General features: G+C 43.3%; 1 protein-coding gene across 4 annotated transcripts in view; it reads right to left on the reverse strand.

The window, feature by feature from the left end:
• dpy19l3 (dpy-19 like C-mannosyltransferase 3) overlaps window positions 1–12622 on the reverse strand; it is a 73864-nt gene extending 61242 nt beyond the window's left edge. For 2 of the 4 annotated variants that reach the window (XM_026175880.1, XM_026175889.1), the window contains exons 1-3: window positions 12305–12622; window positions 11584–11710; window positions 9364–9491 (exon numbers count right to left, since the gene is read on the reverse strand). In XM_026175880.1, coding sequence (XP_026031665.1) covers window positions 9364–9491; window positions 11584–11701 — 246 coding nt within the window. In that variant the 5' untranslated portion in view covers window positions 11702–11710; window positions 12305–12622. Of the gene's footprint in view, window positions 1–1562; window positions 2530–9363; window positions 9492–11583; window positions 11711–12304 lie in introns of those variants that run through there. The other 2 variants (XM_026175872.1, XM_026175896.1) reach the window with 2 other exon arrangements.
• Window positions 12623–13486: the final 864 nt, after the last annotated feature.

The following is a 13486-nucleotide window of genomic DNA, read 5'->3' on the forward strand; positions in this document are numbered from 1 at the left end:
AAACCATTAGCTGATTAACAGAGTGTAAATCAGCATGGGTCTGCCTCCTGAGCAGAACAGCAGAAAACCACTGGTTCATGCACATATGATCAGCTGCAAAAAATTTAATCCGCATTTGGACGAGCCTCTGGAAGAAAAGACGGGACAGATTCTACGAGCACAGGGACGGCCCGGAGCGCAAGAACGATGAGGAGGGCAGCGAGCGTTTTTAACCTCGGGACTCTCTGCAGCCACAGGCGCTCGGTTATTGTGTTCTTGTTGCTCCGTCAGTAAAACAAGACTACATCTGGAAAAACTATCAAAGTTACTGACATCATACAAAAACATGGCAGATTACAATAAATATTTTGATCATGGTAAGAGCGTTTTGATTAACAAAGGGAAAGCACGTTTCGCAACTAACCGTTAATATGGAGCGAGGTACAAGGTCAAAACATTTAGCTGCTCCACGTGTGAACTGATCCCGATAAGTCACAGACGTATCAGCTACGAGCCTCAAAAGGAGGTCAAGTATATTACTGGCACCATCTATGAAGAAGCTGTTTCAACACTATCTGCAGATGAGTTCACCGCATCATCTTTGTATGATTTAGAAGCAAATAAACACCCCAAAATTGAAAGAATGAGTTCACAGCTCAAGAAATGGGAACATCCAGGAAGCACTTGGAGTCACAGATTTGACCTTTTGCAGGGAGATGGATGGCATCTACATCCTGTGTTTAAATGAAAGCTAACAGACCGTCTGAGAAGTTGATGGAGTGGCAGCACGTCGAGAGAGCGAGCCTCCCAGGACTCATCCATACACTGAATGGATGCACGGCATTTCCACAAATACATGTGGATTAATAGACATGTATATAGAAATTGTGTTAAAAGTTGACAAATAGACACCTTCATAAAAACTTCCTACACATGAAGAGAAAAATTAGCTATAGAGATCCAACATTTTCGTACCAGGGTCTGCATGTGACCTTCTGTGAAGTCAGACGTTTTAACATCGGCGTCTACAGAGACTGACTCGAGTTTGGAGACGGCCTCTAGTGGCCATTCCAGGAACTGCACTGATTTGGCATTGAGTTGCATCTTGGTTGAAGAGATATTTCTTGGTGTTTAAGATCATTTCTAACATTTCTGAATTATGCAGCACTTTTCCAACTGAGCAGGCGAAACTTTATCTCTAACTTCAGAAAAGAAAAAAACAACAGACAGAAAAAAATAAATCTATGCCACTTCAACTATAAAGGAGTTTGTTCATTTTGTAGATAATAACAGCATCAGATGCCTGTTGCTTGCTGGATCTTTGTACCGTGATCTCACTGTTATTGGGGCCACTCTGTAACGACCTAACAACACAGAAGGGGCGGGAGCTCTGACTGTGGTTGCAGATTGGACTACGGTGTGCTGTGATGGTTTTCATTAGCACCGTGCTGCAGACTGAACCCAGGAAGCAGACTGAACCTGCCCCCAAGGCGGTCACATCGAAGCAGAGCTCGTTTGTAATGTGTTTGGTTTATCAATCGCTCAAATTGAAACACTTTCTATAAACACGTAATAACTCCTACCGTGAGCTGCGAGAACCACAGCAGATTCTCATGTAAGCCGTTCACACACCAAGCCTGAGTCAGTGCCAGCAGCACAGCCGCTAACAGCCCTGCTGCCATGAAAACGCACTGTTGCCAAGGCCGCAGGGGTGAAACGCCTGAACCGGAATGGGAACGTGAACCGGATCGCCCAAGCAGAGAAACCCCTCCTTCACCCCCCTCCTGCGTTCCCGACAGAGCGTTATGGTTACATCTGCCTTCAGACGGCGCATCTTGTGAAAGGCCATGTTTTGGCTTCACCCTCTTACGGAGCTCCATTGCCTGGGAACGCAGAGATTATCAATAAATTCTTGGATCCTTTGATGAGCTGAATCCAGGTAGATAAACAGGACGCTCCCGGGTTAAGGTACAGAACTGATCCAAATCCATTACGGAAAAAAATGTAAATGTGGTGTGTTTTTCTCTTCTTGAAGTCAATCCAAATAAATTCGCTTTTTAATCGCTTCAAGTTCCCTGCCAAAGGAAATATGCAAAAGCTTCCTCTGAGGGATGAGCAGCTACTTTCCTTCCCAATCCTCCTTTTGAGTTTTGCCCAAGGCAAAACAAGCCTTGGCTTTCCACCAAGAACTCTGATGAGATGGCTAATCCTCAATTTAAATTAAGGTCAAAGAGAATAGGCCTAGTTAACAAGTTCACACATTGCTCATTACGCTGGAAGCCAGTACACTTCTCAGAAGGCACCGATCCTCTTCTCTCTGTGTGTCTGTGTTACCATTTCCTCCTTATGGGTCTTTGAATAACTCCCATCTCTGTTATGTGATGCACGAAAAATCCAAGCCAGGGTCCATCCAGCATTTCCTCTGCTCTATGTCTGCCAAAGCCTAAATACGAAGTGGCCTCTGCCTCCATCGAACGCAGCCGGCAACTTCAGAACAAAAAGCAAAGAGAAAGACTAAACCCTGCGAACAACAGGACAGGCTGTGGATAACTGCAGCAGCCAGAGGGAGGGAGGGAGAAGCGAGTTGACTACTGGTGACCCCTCGTCTATAAAAGCACACGTGCTTACAGGAAAAGAATAAGGAGAATAAGTGGGGGTGGGGAAACATGGGAACATCGTTCGGAAAATGCAAGGAACAGTTGTCGGAAGGTTTGTGGATCTGTGCGTGCGTCTGAAATAAACCCAGGCGCTGCAGCCGGCACGGATGTGACCTCACACCTGATGAATTCAAGAGGCCAGATTAAGCCAGCTGTCTCGCTACATAAGAGGACAAGAGATAATAAGCACTGTAAGGGTATGAGCGTGAACGAGAGAGAAAAAATCCTCCAGACCCTTTCACCTCAGGCTAACTCTGATAATACATTCCCTCAACAGCATGCTGGGTGAGGAAACCACATATGAGATTATTAAAAGCAGTTCCCTTTCTGTGAAGCTTCTCCACAGGCCGCCGTGCTCCGATACCATCAGTCACGTAGGGTCAGGTCGGGTCAGGCAGCAGCACTGATCAGGCGGGACTCCCAAATCCACAAATTACTTTCCAGCATGTTTCACAGTTCTTTCCAGCCTACTTGACCTGAAGACACTTCAGACAACGTGTGTGTGCGCGTGTGTGTGCATGAAACAGTAAATGGGAGAATAAAAGTGAGAGAGATGGGGGGGGGGGTCTCTGAAGGCAGGAAATTAAATATATCCATCCAGACGGCCCAGAGAGCAACAGGAAGCAGTTCAGGGTAAAACCAGGTGCACAAAACACAATTTTCTGTGCCTTGGAAACTTCTTTTGGATAATTCAGCATGTTCTTCTGTCCGCACAGCTAAATTTAAACATTTGAATTTGAAAGTTATTTCCCTCTGTTTGGGTCTCCACACAAACTGAGCTGGTAGTTTTTGTGGTTTTCTTTCATTTCACAACCACAATCAGGGTTCAACAAAACTAGTAGTAATGATTAAAAAGAACAAACGCTGGCTGATGGATCTTAGTTTTCATTTCTTTGCCATAATCTTTACATTTGGCAGATTTCTTTTAGCAGCAATACCTGCAGCACAGTGAGTGTTTAGTCCACTTCACTTAAATGAAAGCCTTAGTTCCTAATTATCTTTCTGATAGAAGCAAAAATAAATCTACTAATTTTACTGGTATACATTAACATTAAAAGGCCAATCCTGCTGCATAACATGCAGTGCAATAGTGAGAAGACTACATGACTCCATGAATATACGTGTGACAGTACACAGATATACAAAACACAATCAGCAAAGAGACATGTGATGCATAACGCCGTAAGGTCATAGGCTACCATCACTGCCTGCAGCCTGAGACAGGTGAGTCTGAGTCTGTCAAACTTTGTCACAACATCTTCCTGATCAGCCTACCGACAGAGGAACAGACTATGGGAGGGACTGAGCGAGGACACTACTAAATTTCATTCCCTGAGACAGATTAAAAAATTTAAACAAATCAAAAAATATATATCTGAACAAGTCACCCAACTAAAAAGCTCTGGAGATGAAAATTAAAGCCAAAGCAAAAGTTTTTAGAACAAACAAACAAACAAAAAACAAAAAAAAAACTGCCGTTCCCCTGATGGCCACCTGAGGTTGGCTCCTACAGCGAGTCCATCCTCATGCACTCTCATTTTAAAATATCCAACTTTAGAGGATTGAAAGGTATATCTGCAGCATGGGACCAAAACAGTTTTGGACATAGTTGACAGCTTCCTGTGATTTTCAACTGGACAAGGTAGTTAGGGGCGTGGCCACATTGATTTATAGCACAGGAAGCTGTAACTGATCAGCGTCGACTAGGCCTCATTCACTAATTCTCGTGATTGAACCAGAACTCTTCACTGTGTTTCAGCTATTGGTATTTTTTAGCATGTTTGCTAATATATTTTTGATGAGATTCTAGTATTTTATTTATCAGTTAATTCATCCTTTAACTAATTCGCCAGTATGTGTGTGTGCACATTCCACCAGTTTAGGAACGTAGCCTGCAACAGCCCTAAACACCATAAACTGATACATCCATCCATATTAGCTGTTCTCATGAGCTCAGTGAATTCCAGGGTGGTGATAGGCCACCTGTGCAACAAGTCCAGGTATGAAATTCCTCGCCACTAAATGCTCCGCAATCAACTGTTAGTGGCCACGAAGGCAATGTAAACTCACAGCGCAGGGTCAGGGGATGCTGAAGCACATAGTGCGCAGAGGTCACCAACTTTCTGCACAGTCAGTCGCTACAGACCTCCGAACGCCATGTGGCTCAAGAGCAGTGCATAGAGAGCTTCATGGAATGGGTTTCCATGGCCAAACACCTGCATACATCAGCAAGCACAATGCAAAGCATCAGGCGCAGTGGTGCAGAGCTGGGAATGCAGCAAAGGGTGGTCCAACATCACATGAACCCCTATGGAGTAAGAATGGGATGTCACTCAGCCTGATATATACGTGTGAAGGCAGATGAGCGAATCATTTTGGTAATATAGTGTATAAAGTACACCCGCTATCTTCACCGCATGTCTGTGGCAACTTTGTGAGATAGTTTTGCTGAAATAAAACGAGACATCCAACTCTTTCACGGCAGTAATAAACTAATCATGCTTCACTTCACCCCTAGCATTAGATGTATAGGAACTATTACTGTAGCTTAAAGTAAGCTACATCTGGGCACCAGTTTAGCTCGCAGGTGACCACATGCCGCAGGGCTAAATGCAGCAGCGCAGGTTCAACTCCAACCCAAGGGCCTTTGCTGTTGCTCTCTCCCCATTTTTTCTATCTAATGTTCAATTTATTACATAATAAAGGCCAAAAATTAACTAATATATGGTGAAGCTTACCATCTCCTCTATCATCTATTGATACTTTGTAGGTGTTACTTTCTCTGAGTGATTGCTGGATAACGTTTTAAGCTATATCTATAATTTTGTCAGATGTCCGTTATAAAATCTGCATCGCTCAGACTGAGTTAGTTGAAAATGGCATTCACACCTGTGTGTCCAGTGTGGACAGATCTGTTAATGCTGGCTGTGAACACTGCCCGAGGGCATTTTTATACAAAAAAGAACGCCAGAGATGAAAAGTGTTTATACCAGCGAGTCAAAAGCCAGCAGTCCTATTGAATGGAGATATTTAATATCATACATCATCATAAATACGAGGCCAACAGAATATCATTGATGGTCTCCTCCAAAAAAAGGCCTAAGTTGTTCAAAGTTTGTTGCAGAGACAGTGTGAAGAGCAGAGCTTGAAAGAAAATATCCAGGGTAGGTTTTCACCTCCACACAAGCGAGAGATGATTGTGAATGTTAGGCTGTTGGTTTCAGAAAGTTAGAGAAACTGTTGGACATCAGCAGCAGAGACTGCTTATGCATTTTCATGTTCCCAGACAGTCTCCCTAAAAAACACTGAATGTTTTAATGCTGAGCCACAGCCACGTTTTTAATGTAACCGAGCAGATTCGGTCTGCTCTGTGCGAACATAGACTCAGGCGTAGGCTTTGATTGCATTAACAGAAGGAAACGGTTCACATATGCATGCAGTGTGCGATGATGTCAGCCAGGAGCCCACTTATTTGTGGGAACATTTCAGGGAGATGTTCTCCAGGCCTGTAAAGTGACCTGCATTTATTATGAATGAACACATCTGTCTGCTCCCCTTCACACACACAAACAGAAAAAAAAGTCCGCGCTGGACCGCAAACTGTGTCCACACGGATTCCGATCAATTAACTCAAAGTGCCGCTTTGTGTCCCTGTGACAGAAGCCCACAAATTACCGTGAGCACGGCGGAGCTATACGCGGGCAAGATGCATTTCACATTTTCATGAGAAACAGAATAAGCACCTGGCTGGCCATGCAGGCAACCAACAGAGGAAGTAAACTGATGACGCAGTCTCGTCTGTTCTACACAAAGAGATGAGTCGTCCTGTGATTGGGATAGAGCTTCAGAACCAGACGTGTCTCTGGTGTCAGGTTATGATTCAGTAGTCCCTGTGGGAAGCTCCCACTCTAAAGAGATTTACAGAAAACCAAACGGTGCTTTATCTTCAGCCTTCTCTTAATAACTTCCACATGCACATAACAGTCGGCTTTCATGCAAACCAACCTGCAACTTTAGTCAAAGGAAGGCAATAAATTCATGAACCAAACATTTATCTCCAATTTGTTTTCATGGGTAAGTATAAAGATATTTCTAACAATGTTTCAAAAGTCCACATTACTCTTTGCATTTTTGTCTTTAATGCTTAGTTATGAATAAAATGCATTTGGACATTTTTGTAGTTTACAAGTAGCATCATGACAGAGTTGAATGTGGGAACCTTTATTATTGACAGTTTTACACTGAGGGGACTCTGAACACTGAAGTCTGTCAGACACAGACAGCTGGAGGCACCGTGGACAATTACTGGTTTCCATTATACTTCTTTGAAGTCCACCTGAGAGGCACATGTGTACTTGATACAGTGCTTAACAAATTTATTAGACCACCACCCAATGTAAGGTCTATGCCACAGCCGCCCTAAATTACCAGTACCGGTAACTGGGTCATTCCATCTCAAAACAACACGGGCCTTAAACCTCCAACTGTTATGGTCCAAAGACTGGACATTTATAATGACTGCTTCAAAATGTTGGCTTCATGTATCAAATAATTTGCAAGATTTTTTTTTAATAGGTTTTTGACCCACTTTAAGGTCTTCAACATCTGGCAATGTATCAATATCTCAAAAACTCAAAAAATAAAGCCCCCCTCCTCGAGTTTGGTTCTGTCTGAGGTTTCTTCCTGTTAAAAGGGAGTTTTTCCTTCCCACTTTCACCAAGTAATGCTCTGTTTGAATGTTGTCCCGTATTGAGCCTCTGTATTAAGGTCTTTAACCTTGAGTATAAAGGACCTTGAAGGGACTGCTGTTGTCCCGTCACTGTCCCGAATCTGATAGTGAAATTTAGATCACCTGGACTACAGCGAGCTCGCCCTGTGATCGCTGAATCAATTCATTCTTGAGTCCAGATGCCAGATTTGCAGAGATTTCATCAGCGTGTTCAACATATTTTACCTTCATTTGTTTTTCTCCTCTGCTATGTCAAAAATGTATAATTACACACATAATGGCCTCGTTAATGTCCCCAATTACTGCAATAATAGAATTTCCTACAAGTATCCTGTAGCTAACCACAAGCAGATGCTAACGTTACACCACATTCTACAATGTAGAATACTCTTTTTTCCTATTTGCTATTTTTCAGTAATGAACACTCAAAGGTTACTTAGAAACAATGAGCTTGTTAGAAGAAACAATGTCTCAGATTGTGGTTTTGACTTACATAGCTGCGCATCTGGTAGTTCAACTTTCCATCCCTCCCTGTGATAAACAACTTCAGAGCAATTTTCACGCAAAATATTAACCTGCAGTGTTTTCACTTCATATGTAAAAGTAGATTACAAAACCACAAAACACACCACTCCAAAAAAATATAATGTTCTTGCGTCAGTTGCTGCAGGAAAACAAATGATTCATACTGCATCACTTAATGATGCAAAGACAATTTATGGCAGCAGCATTGATTCACACTTTGCCCCAGTTTTAGTACTAATGCAGACATCTTTTCTGCCATGTCACCCAGTTTGAAATCTGCTATGTAGATCTCAGCCAGAACCAGAGTGCTGCTGACGCTCTAAAGGGGGGCAATTATAAATGACATCACATTTGGCAGAGCACAATGTTCTGTTGCTGTACAACAATGAACAAACCCTGAAAGGCCTGAAACAACCGCGATGATTCAGGATCTCATGTGGTTCACATAACAGCCCTGAAAATTCATCCCATGAAGCGTGTGGAAAAGCAATCATCACGTTTTAGGATGAAGTGTTTATGACGTGTTTGAAGACCATTTTAGGAAGAAAACTGGACGAGGGGATGTCCCTGGCACTGATGTCGAAGCTACGTTAGATAAGCGCAAAGCGCGTGTGGAAATTTTTAGCTTAACGGTCACACCGTGTGACACTTTTCCATCAGTTAATATCCACATCTGTGATGTGGTTAATGAATCGTGCACATGGATGTCAAATCCTCAGATAACTTTGTTAGACAAGTGCCAAATACATCAATCCAGGCAGCTTTACTGCTTTTTAACAAGAGCTTTATAAAATTTAAACAGCGCCACGCATTTCCAACTTTTCCAGCTCCCACTGACACAAACTCACTGGCAGTACTTTAAGATAAGCTGTCACTAAGACATACAGCCACCGAGAGGCTAATTCTTATTGAGACATCTACAATTCCCTATCTCTAAAAAAGTTCGGACATTGTAGAAAACTTAGATGAAAACATAAAGAGGTGATCTGCAAAGCCTTTAAATTCCCACGCTCGACTTGAATCTGATTCCAGCAGCACATTTCAAAGAAGCAGTGTTTACCACAGGGTTGCATCACCTCTTATTTTTAAAACTCTCGGTAAGTGTCTGGGAACTCAAACCAGAGGCTGAAAGTGAACTTCTTTCCTGCAGTTGCTAATAAACAGTATAAAAGATGGATGTAGTTTCCAGATATGCCAAGCAGCAAGGTCTAAACCCATATTTTCTTTTCAATGACCAGCAGGGGGCGACGATTGTAGCTGCAAAAAACAAATCTATGAGACAGGGTCCCTCAGTCCCCTCCTGCTGGGACCTCAGTAAACATTTCCCTGATTACTTTCTGCATAATGCATAAAACAGGAAGTCTATTCTGTAAATCACAGTCATTCTTTAGAAAGGATTTGCTCTTTCATTAATGGCTTGTTTCTTCTTTCCACTTCCACAGTGTCGGGTCTGTGACCGTAAACAGTCTTTACCTTTATGTTGGAAAACCACAGGTCGTTCTCGTGTAGCGTCGCCACGTAGATGCAGCAAAGCAGGCCAAGACCAACAGAGACAGACCAACCAACTGAAGTCCAGATTATAGCTCCCCATGACCAATCACCTGCAAGAACATTAGCATGTTAGTTTTCACTGTAGGGTAAAATTTAACGTGAAACAGTAACACTTTTCTTTTTTTACTGATGGCTGGATTTCATTTAGCTGCTTCGGCTTCAGGGTCATGTTGCTGTGCATGTTGGCAGATTCAGCTGCGTACAACATTCTCAGAGAGTGTACACCTGCTCCAGACACTTCACCGGGAAAGGCGAGAGGTTCAGTATTCTAAAATATGTCGAAAACAGCACACATTTTCAGACAGTCTCTTCTAAAAAGGCACTTGTGGCGTTCTAGTCGGACACCCGCGTGTAAAATGACAAAAATGATTCGAGTATGAAAAAAAAGAAGAAGCTTCAGCCCCTTTGCCACCTCTGCACAGCTGGCCACCCACTGTGTGAAGTGGGTGTGAATGCTAGATTGTTGGTTTCAGAGTTATAGAAACAGCTCGCTCTAATGTGACTCCAGAAAGGTGTGCAGGGAGTTGTTTCCTGTTTGACCCTCCAACATGCACTTCATAACTGCAGCTTACTGGGAAACTTGACTAGAACAGAGCTACTTTCAGTCTTTTAAAGGTTTTAATAACACCCACTGTGACGAGTGAAAATATGTGCTGTGTGTTCCTCGTGCAGTTTCTGCAGAAACTGACTTTTTGCACAACATTGTAAATGTTTTGAATTGTCATAAAAGTGCACATCGTGATGCACGTAAGTGCGACACCCGCTAGTTTTCATTCAGTGGACACTTGTGAAATGAAGGTTACAAATATAATATGACACCAGAGTCAATCATTTAAATGTTGAAATGAAGAAAAAAGCTTATCAAGCTTCAGTCTCCTTTAGGGATGAGACACAAGAAAACATGACTGTGCATGCATAAATACAACAAAGGTGTACGATTGTAGGCTTGAACCCGCAGAGTGATTTATGAAGGCGTCAATAAAAATCACACTGAGCAGACCTGCAGTGGGTCAAAGTCGAGGCCAGATATTGACCACCATCTCCCAGGAGATGGCTCTGACCCAAAAAAAACCCTGCAGCAAAGTGCTTGGTTTCCAGCCAGTCTCCGCCCCCTTCTAATCGCCCATCGCCACCTAATCTGCACAGGTACTGGTACTCAATCAAGAACTTGCATTTGAGAACCGGCCCACATGAGAAGCTAACATTTTGGGTGGCTTCAAAGTGTCCTTGAGCAAGACACTGAACGTCAAATTGCCTCCACTGATGTGTGAGTGTGTGTGAGAGGGGTAACAAATAAATCACAATAAAGTCCTGTGTGAATGTGCACTGCAGGCTAAGTGTGAGCAGAAAAGAGTGATCTAACCATCAGCCCAGGCATTCATGTGTTGTTTACGTGCAAATTTGATGGCCGCAGCTGCAAATAATGATTTCAGCGTTTTTCATTTGACACAAAAGCATCGCACACATAACAATGTCTCTTCTTTGAATGCAGAAATGCACAAAAGGTGTAAGATATCAGGCTTTAACCAGCAGAGCAATTTATGAAAACATCAGTAAAGCCACACTGAGAACACCTGTAGCAGGTTAAAGTCAGGGTCAGATCCTGAACACTATCCCTGGAGCTCGAGCTGGCTTTGGCTCAAAAAGCCCGCAGCAGGTGCTTGGTTTTTAGCCAGTCACAACCCGATGTGACTTTCTACCCAGTGCAACACCAGTGCCCAATCTGGAAATACTTCTACTCATTTCCACCACAAAAAAAAGTTTTAAAATGCCTGGATTGCACTGACGCAGTGCCAGCACTGCTGCAAAGCCAGTTCTGCTTTGGTGCCTTGAGAATCAGCTTTAAAGTCAACAGATTTGAGAACCAAACACTACAGGTGGAAATTGGGGATGCTTCATGTGGGAACAAAATAACAGCAGACTGCAAATCAAACCCACTGACAAGTCCTCAACTACTTTGGCAGAGGTAAAAAGCCTGGTACTGCTGCCAAAAAGCTGGCACCAGAACAGCACCAAGAACTTCACCAGTGATCGGCTCAAACCTGCTGAAATGTGTGGTAGAACTGGCACTTGCAGCTTGTTGGTGGGAAACATCTATGTGTGGCTCAAGCCTGAGATGGGAGTGCGGGGTGTCTCACTCACCATGCAGGATCTTCTCCGGATGGTGTTCAGAGCAACAGTTGTGCTGCTGGGACTGAAGCTCTGCAGCAGGAGAGGGCTCCTTCCCCTTGCTGCCCTTCCTCTGACGCAGGGTTGTCATGTTGAAATGCTGCCAGCAGAGCGCACACACAGGGGGAGGGGGTCTGATTATCCACACTGATACACATGTACACACAGGCAAAGAGCAAACATGTGTCCCAACATTACTGCGCTCAGAGCCAAAGCAAACAGGTCTTTCATTCAGTTCACGATGGATGGATGGGTGGGTGGATGGATGGGGGGTGGACAGGCCTGCTTACAGCATTTCCTGGTCACGCTGACGCCAGAATAACGTGCAAATAAATAAAAAAAAATAAATAAATGAGATCAGCCTATCGACAACAGATTATCAGAGAGCTCTATTCATTCTACCGTTTTTAAACCGGACCAAATGTCGCGCCAAACATAACCGCAGATGCGCTCCAGCAGAGGATCATGAGGGATGTGGGGCGAACAGGGAGCCACATAAGACGGTAAAGTAGATGAGGCGGGTTTGAACCGCCACTGGGAAGCACAGACACGCAACCACAGCCTCGTTATGGTGAATGTGCGTTTCACAACACAGAGGCGCGCTCCCGCGGTGGACGAAGGACTTTGTTTCTGCCTTGACATCAACAAAAGACGAAAACGAGTCGAGCCAACGGAACATTTAGCGAAGCCTCACCCTCCTCCACAGCAGCGGCTGGCAGGATGCTCCGACAGCTCTCTCTCCCCCTCTGTCTTTCTCTACGCCTCTCTACCTCCCTCGCTCTTTCATTTTTCTCTCATTCTTTTTTTCACCTGCTGTTAAAATTCAGCGGTCAGCCTCGTACCGCACGGGGTTTAACGGAGGGGACAGCACCGGAACACGAGAGGACCCGCCTTCAAAATAAAAGCGTGAGGTGAGGGGGGAGGTAGGTGTTTCGGAGATTAACTAAATAATTACAAAACTAAAAAAAATCTAAAATAAAAAAAAATAAATATGGAATAGGGGCCGCGTAAGTTAGTGAATATTTTTACTAAAGAAAAACAAAAATCACTACAATTATTTGGAGACAGTTTTTACAAACTAAGTGTAAAAGATTTGCAGACAGTCCATACACTCAAAAATGCCATGATGCTCATTTTAATTTAATTTAATTTAATTTAATTTAATTACAAGTTTTCGGTGTCATTTGGCTACATAAGTAAAATGAAAAATGTCAACTTTAATGCAATTTTTTTTTTTTTCGCCTGTCCCATTTGGTTCTTTAGCCATCAGAATTGTTGTCTGAAGACCAACAAGGATACCCAATGGATTTACTTTGCCAAATGGATCATCGTGGCATTGCCGTATTGGTCCATTTGGTCGATCTTTGTTTTTATTATTTATTATATTTTATTTTCAGATGTTACAGACGGGACAGACATGAGTGAGAGATAGGAAAGGGAGAAAGAAAGAGGAAGGAAAGGAAAAACAGAAGGGGAGAGGGACAGTGAGAAAGGGGGGGAGAAAAAAAATAAAAATCTCCTGGATCACCTGTTGAGAGAAGAATAGAAAACAAGCAAAAAAAGACAAAAAAAAACCAAAACAAAGCAACATACTAAACACAACACCATCGCATTAATCTAGCTAAGTGTAAACAGCAGTAAATACTAAATATTCAATGTTGTTGTGCAGCACGCAGGACAGATGTGCTTCGAAGTAGCAGCCAAGAAAGGTGTAATTTGGGTCTACGAGCAGTGAACACCCGTGTGCATACCTGTGTGGATCAGCGCGCTTGTATTCCAAAGGTTTCTCCATGTAACGATCTGCTAGGGAGTGTGGGGGGGCCATAGCCCCGTCCTCCAGGGTGTGAAGCAGGTATGGAGGAGATCAAAACTCCAG

Source organism: Astatotilapia calliptera, chromosome 1 (assembly GCF_900246225.1).
Source record: "Astatotilapia calliptera chromosome 1, fAstCal1.2, whole genome shotgun sequence".
Classification (NCBI taxonomy): Eukaryota; Metazoa; Chordata; class Actinopteri; order Cichliformes; family Cichlidae; genus Astatotilapia; species Astatotilapia calliptera.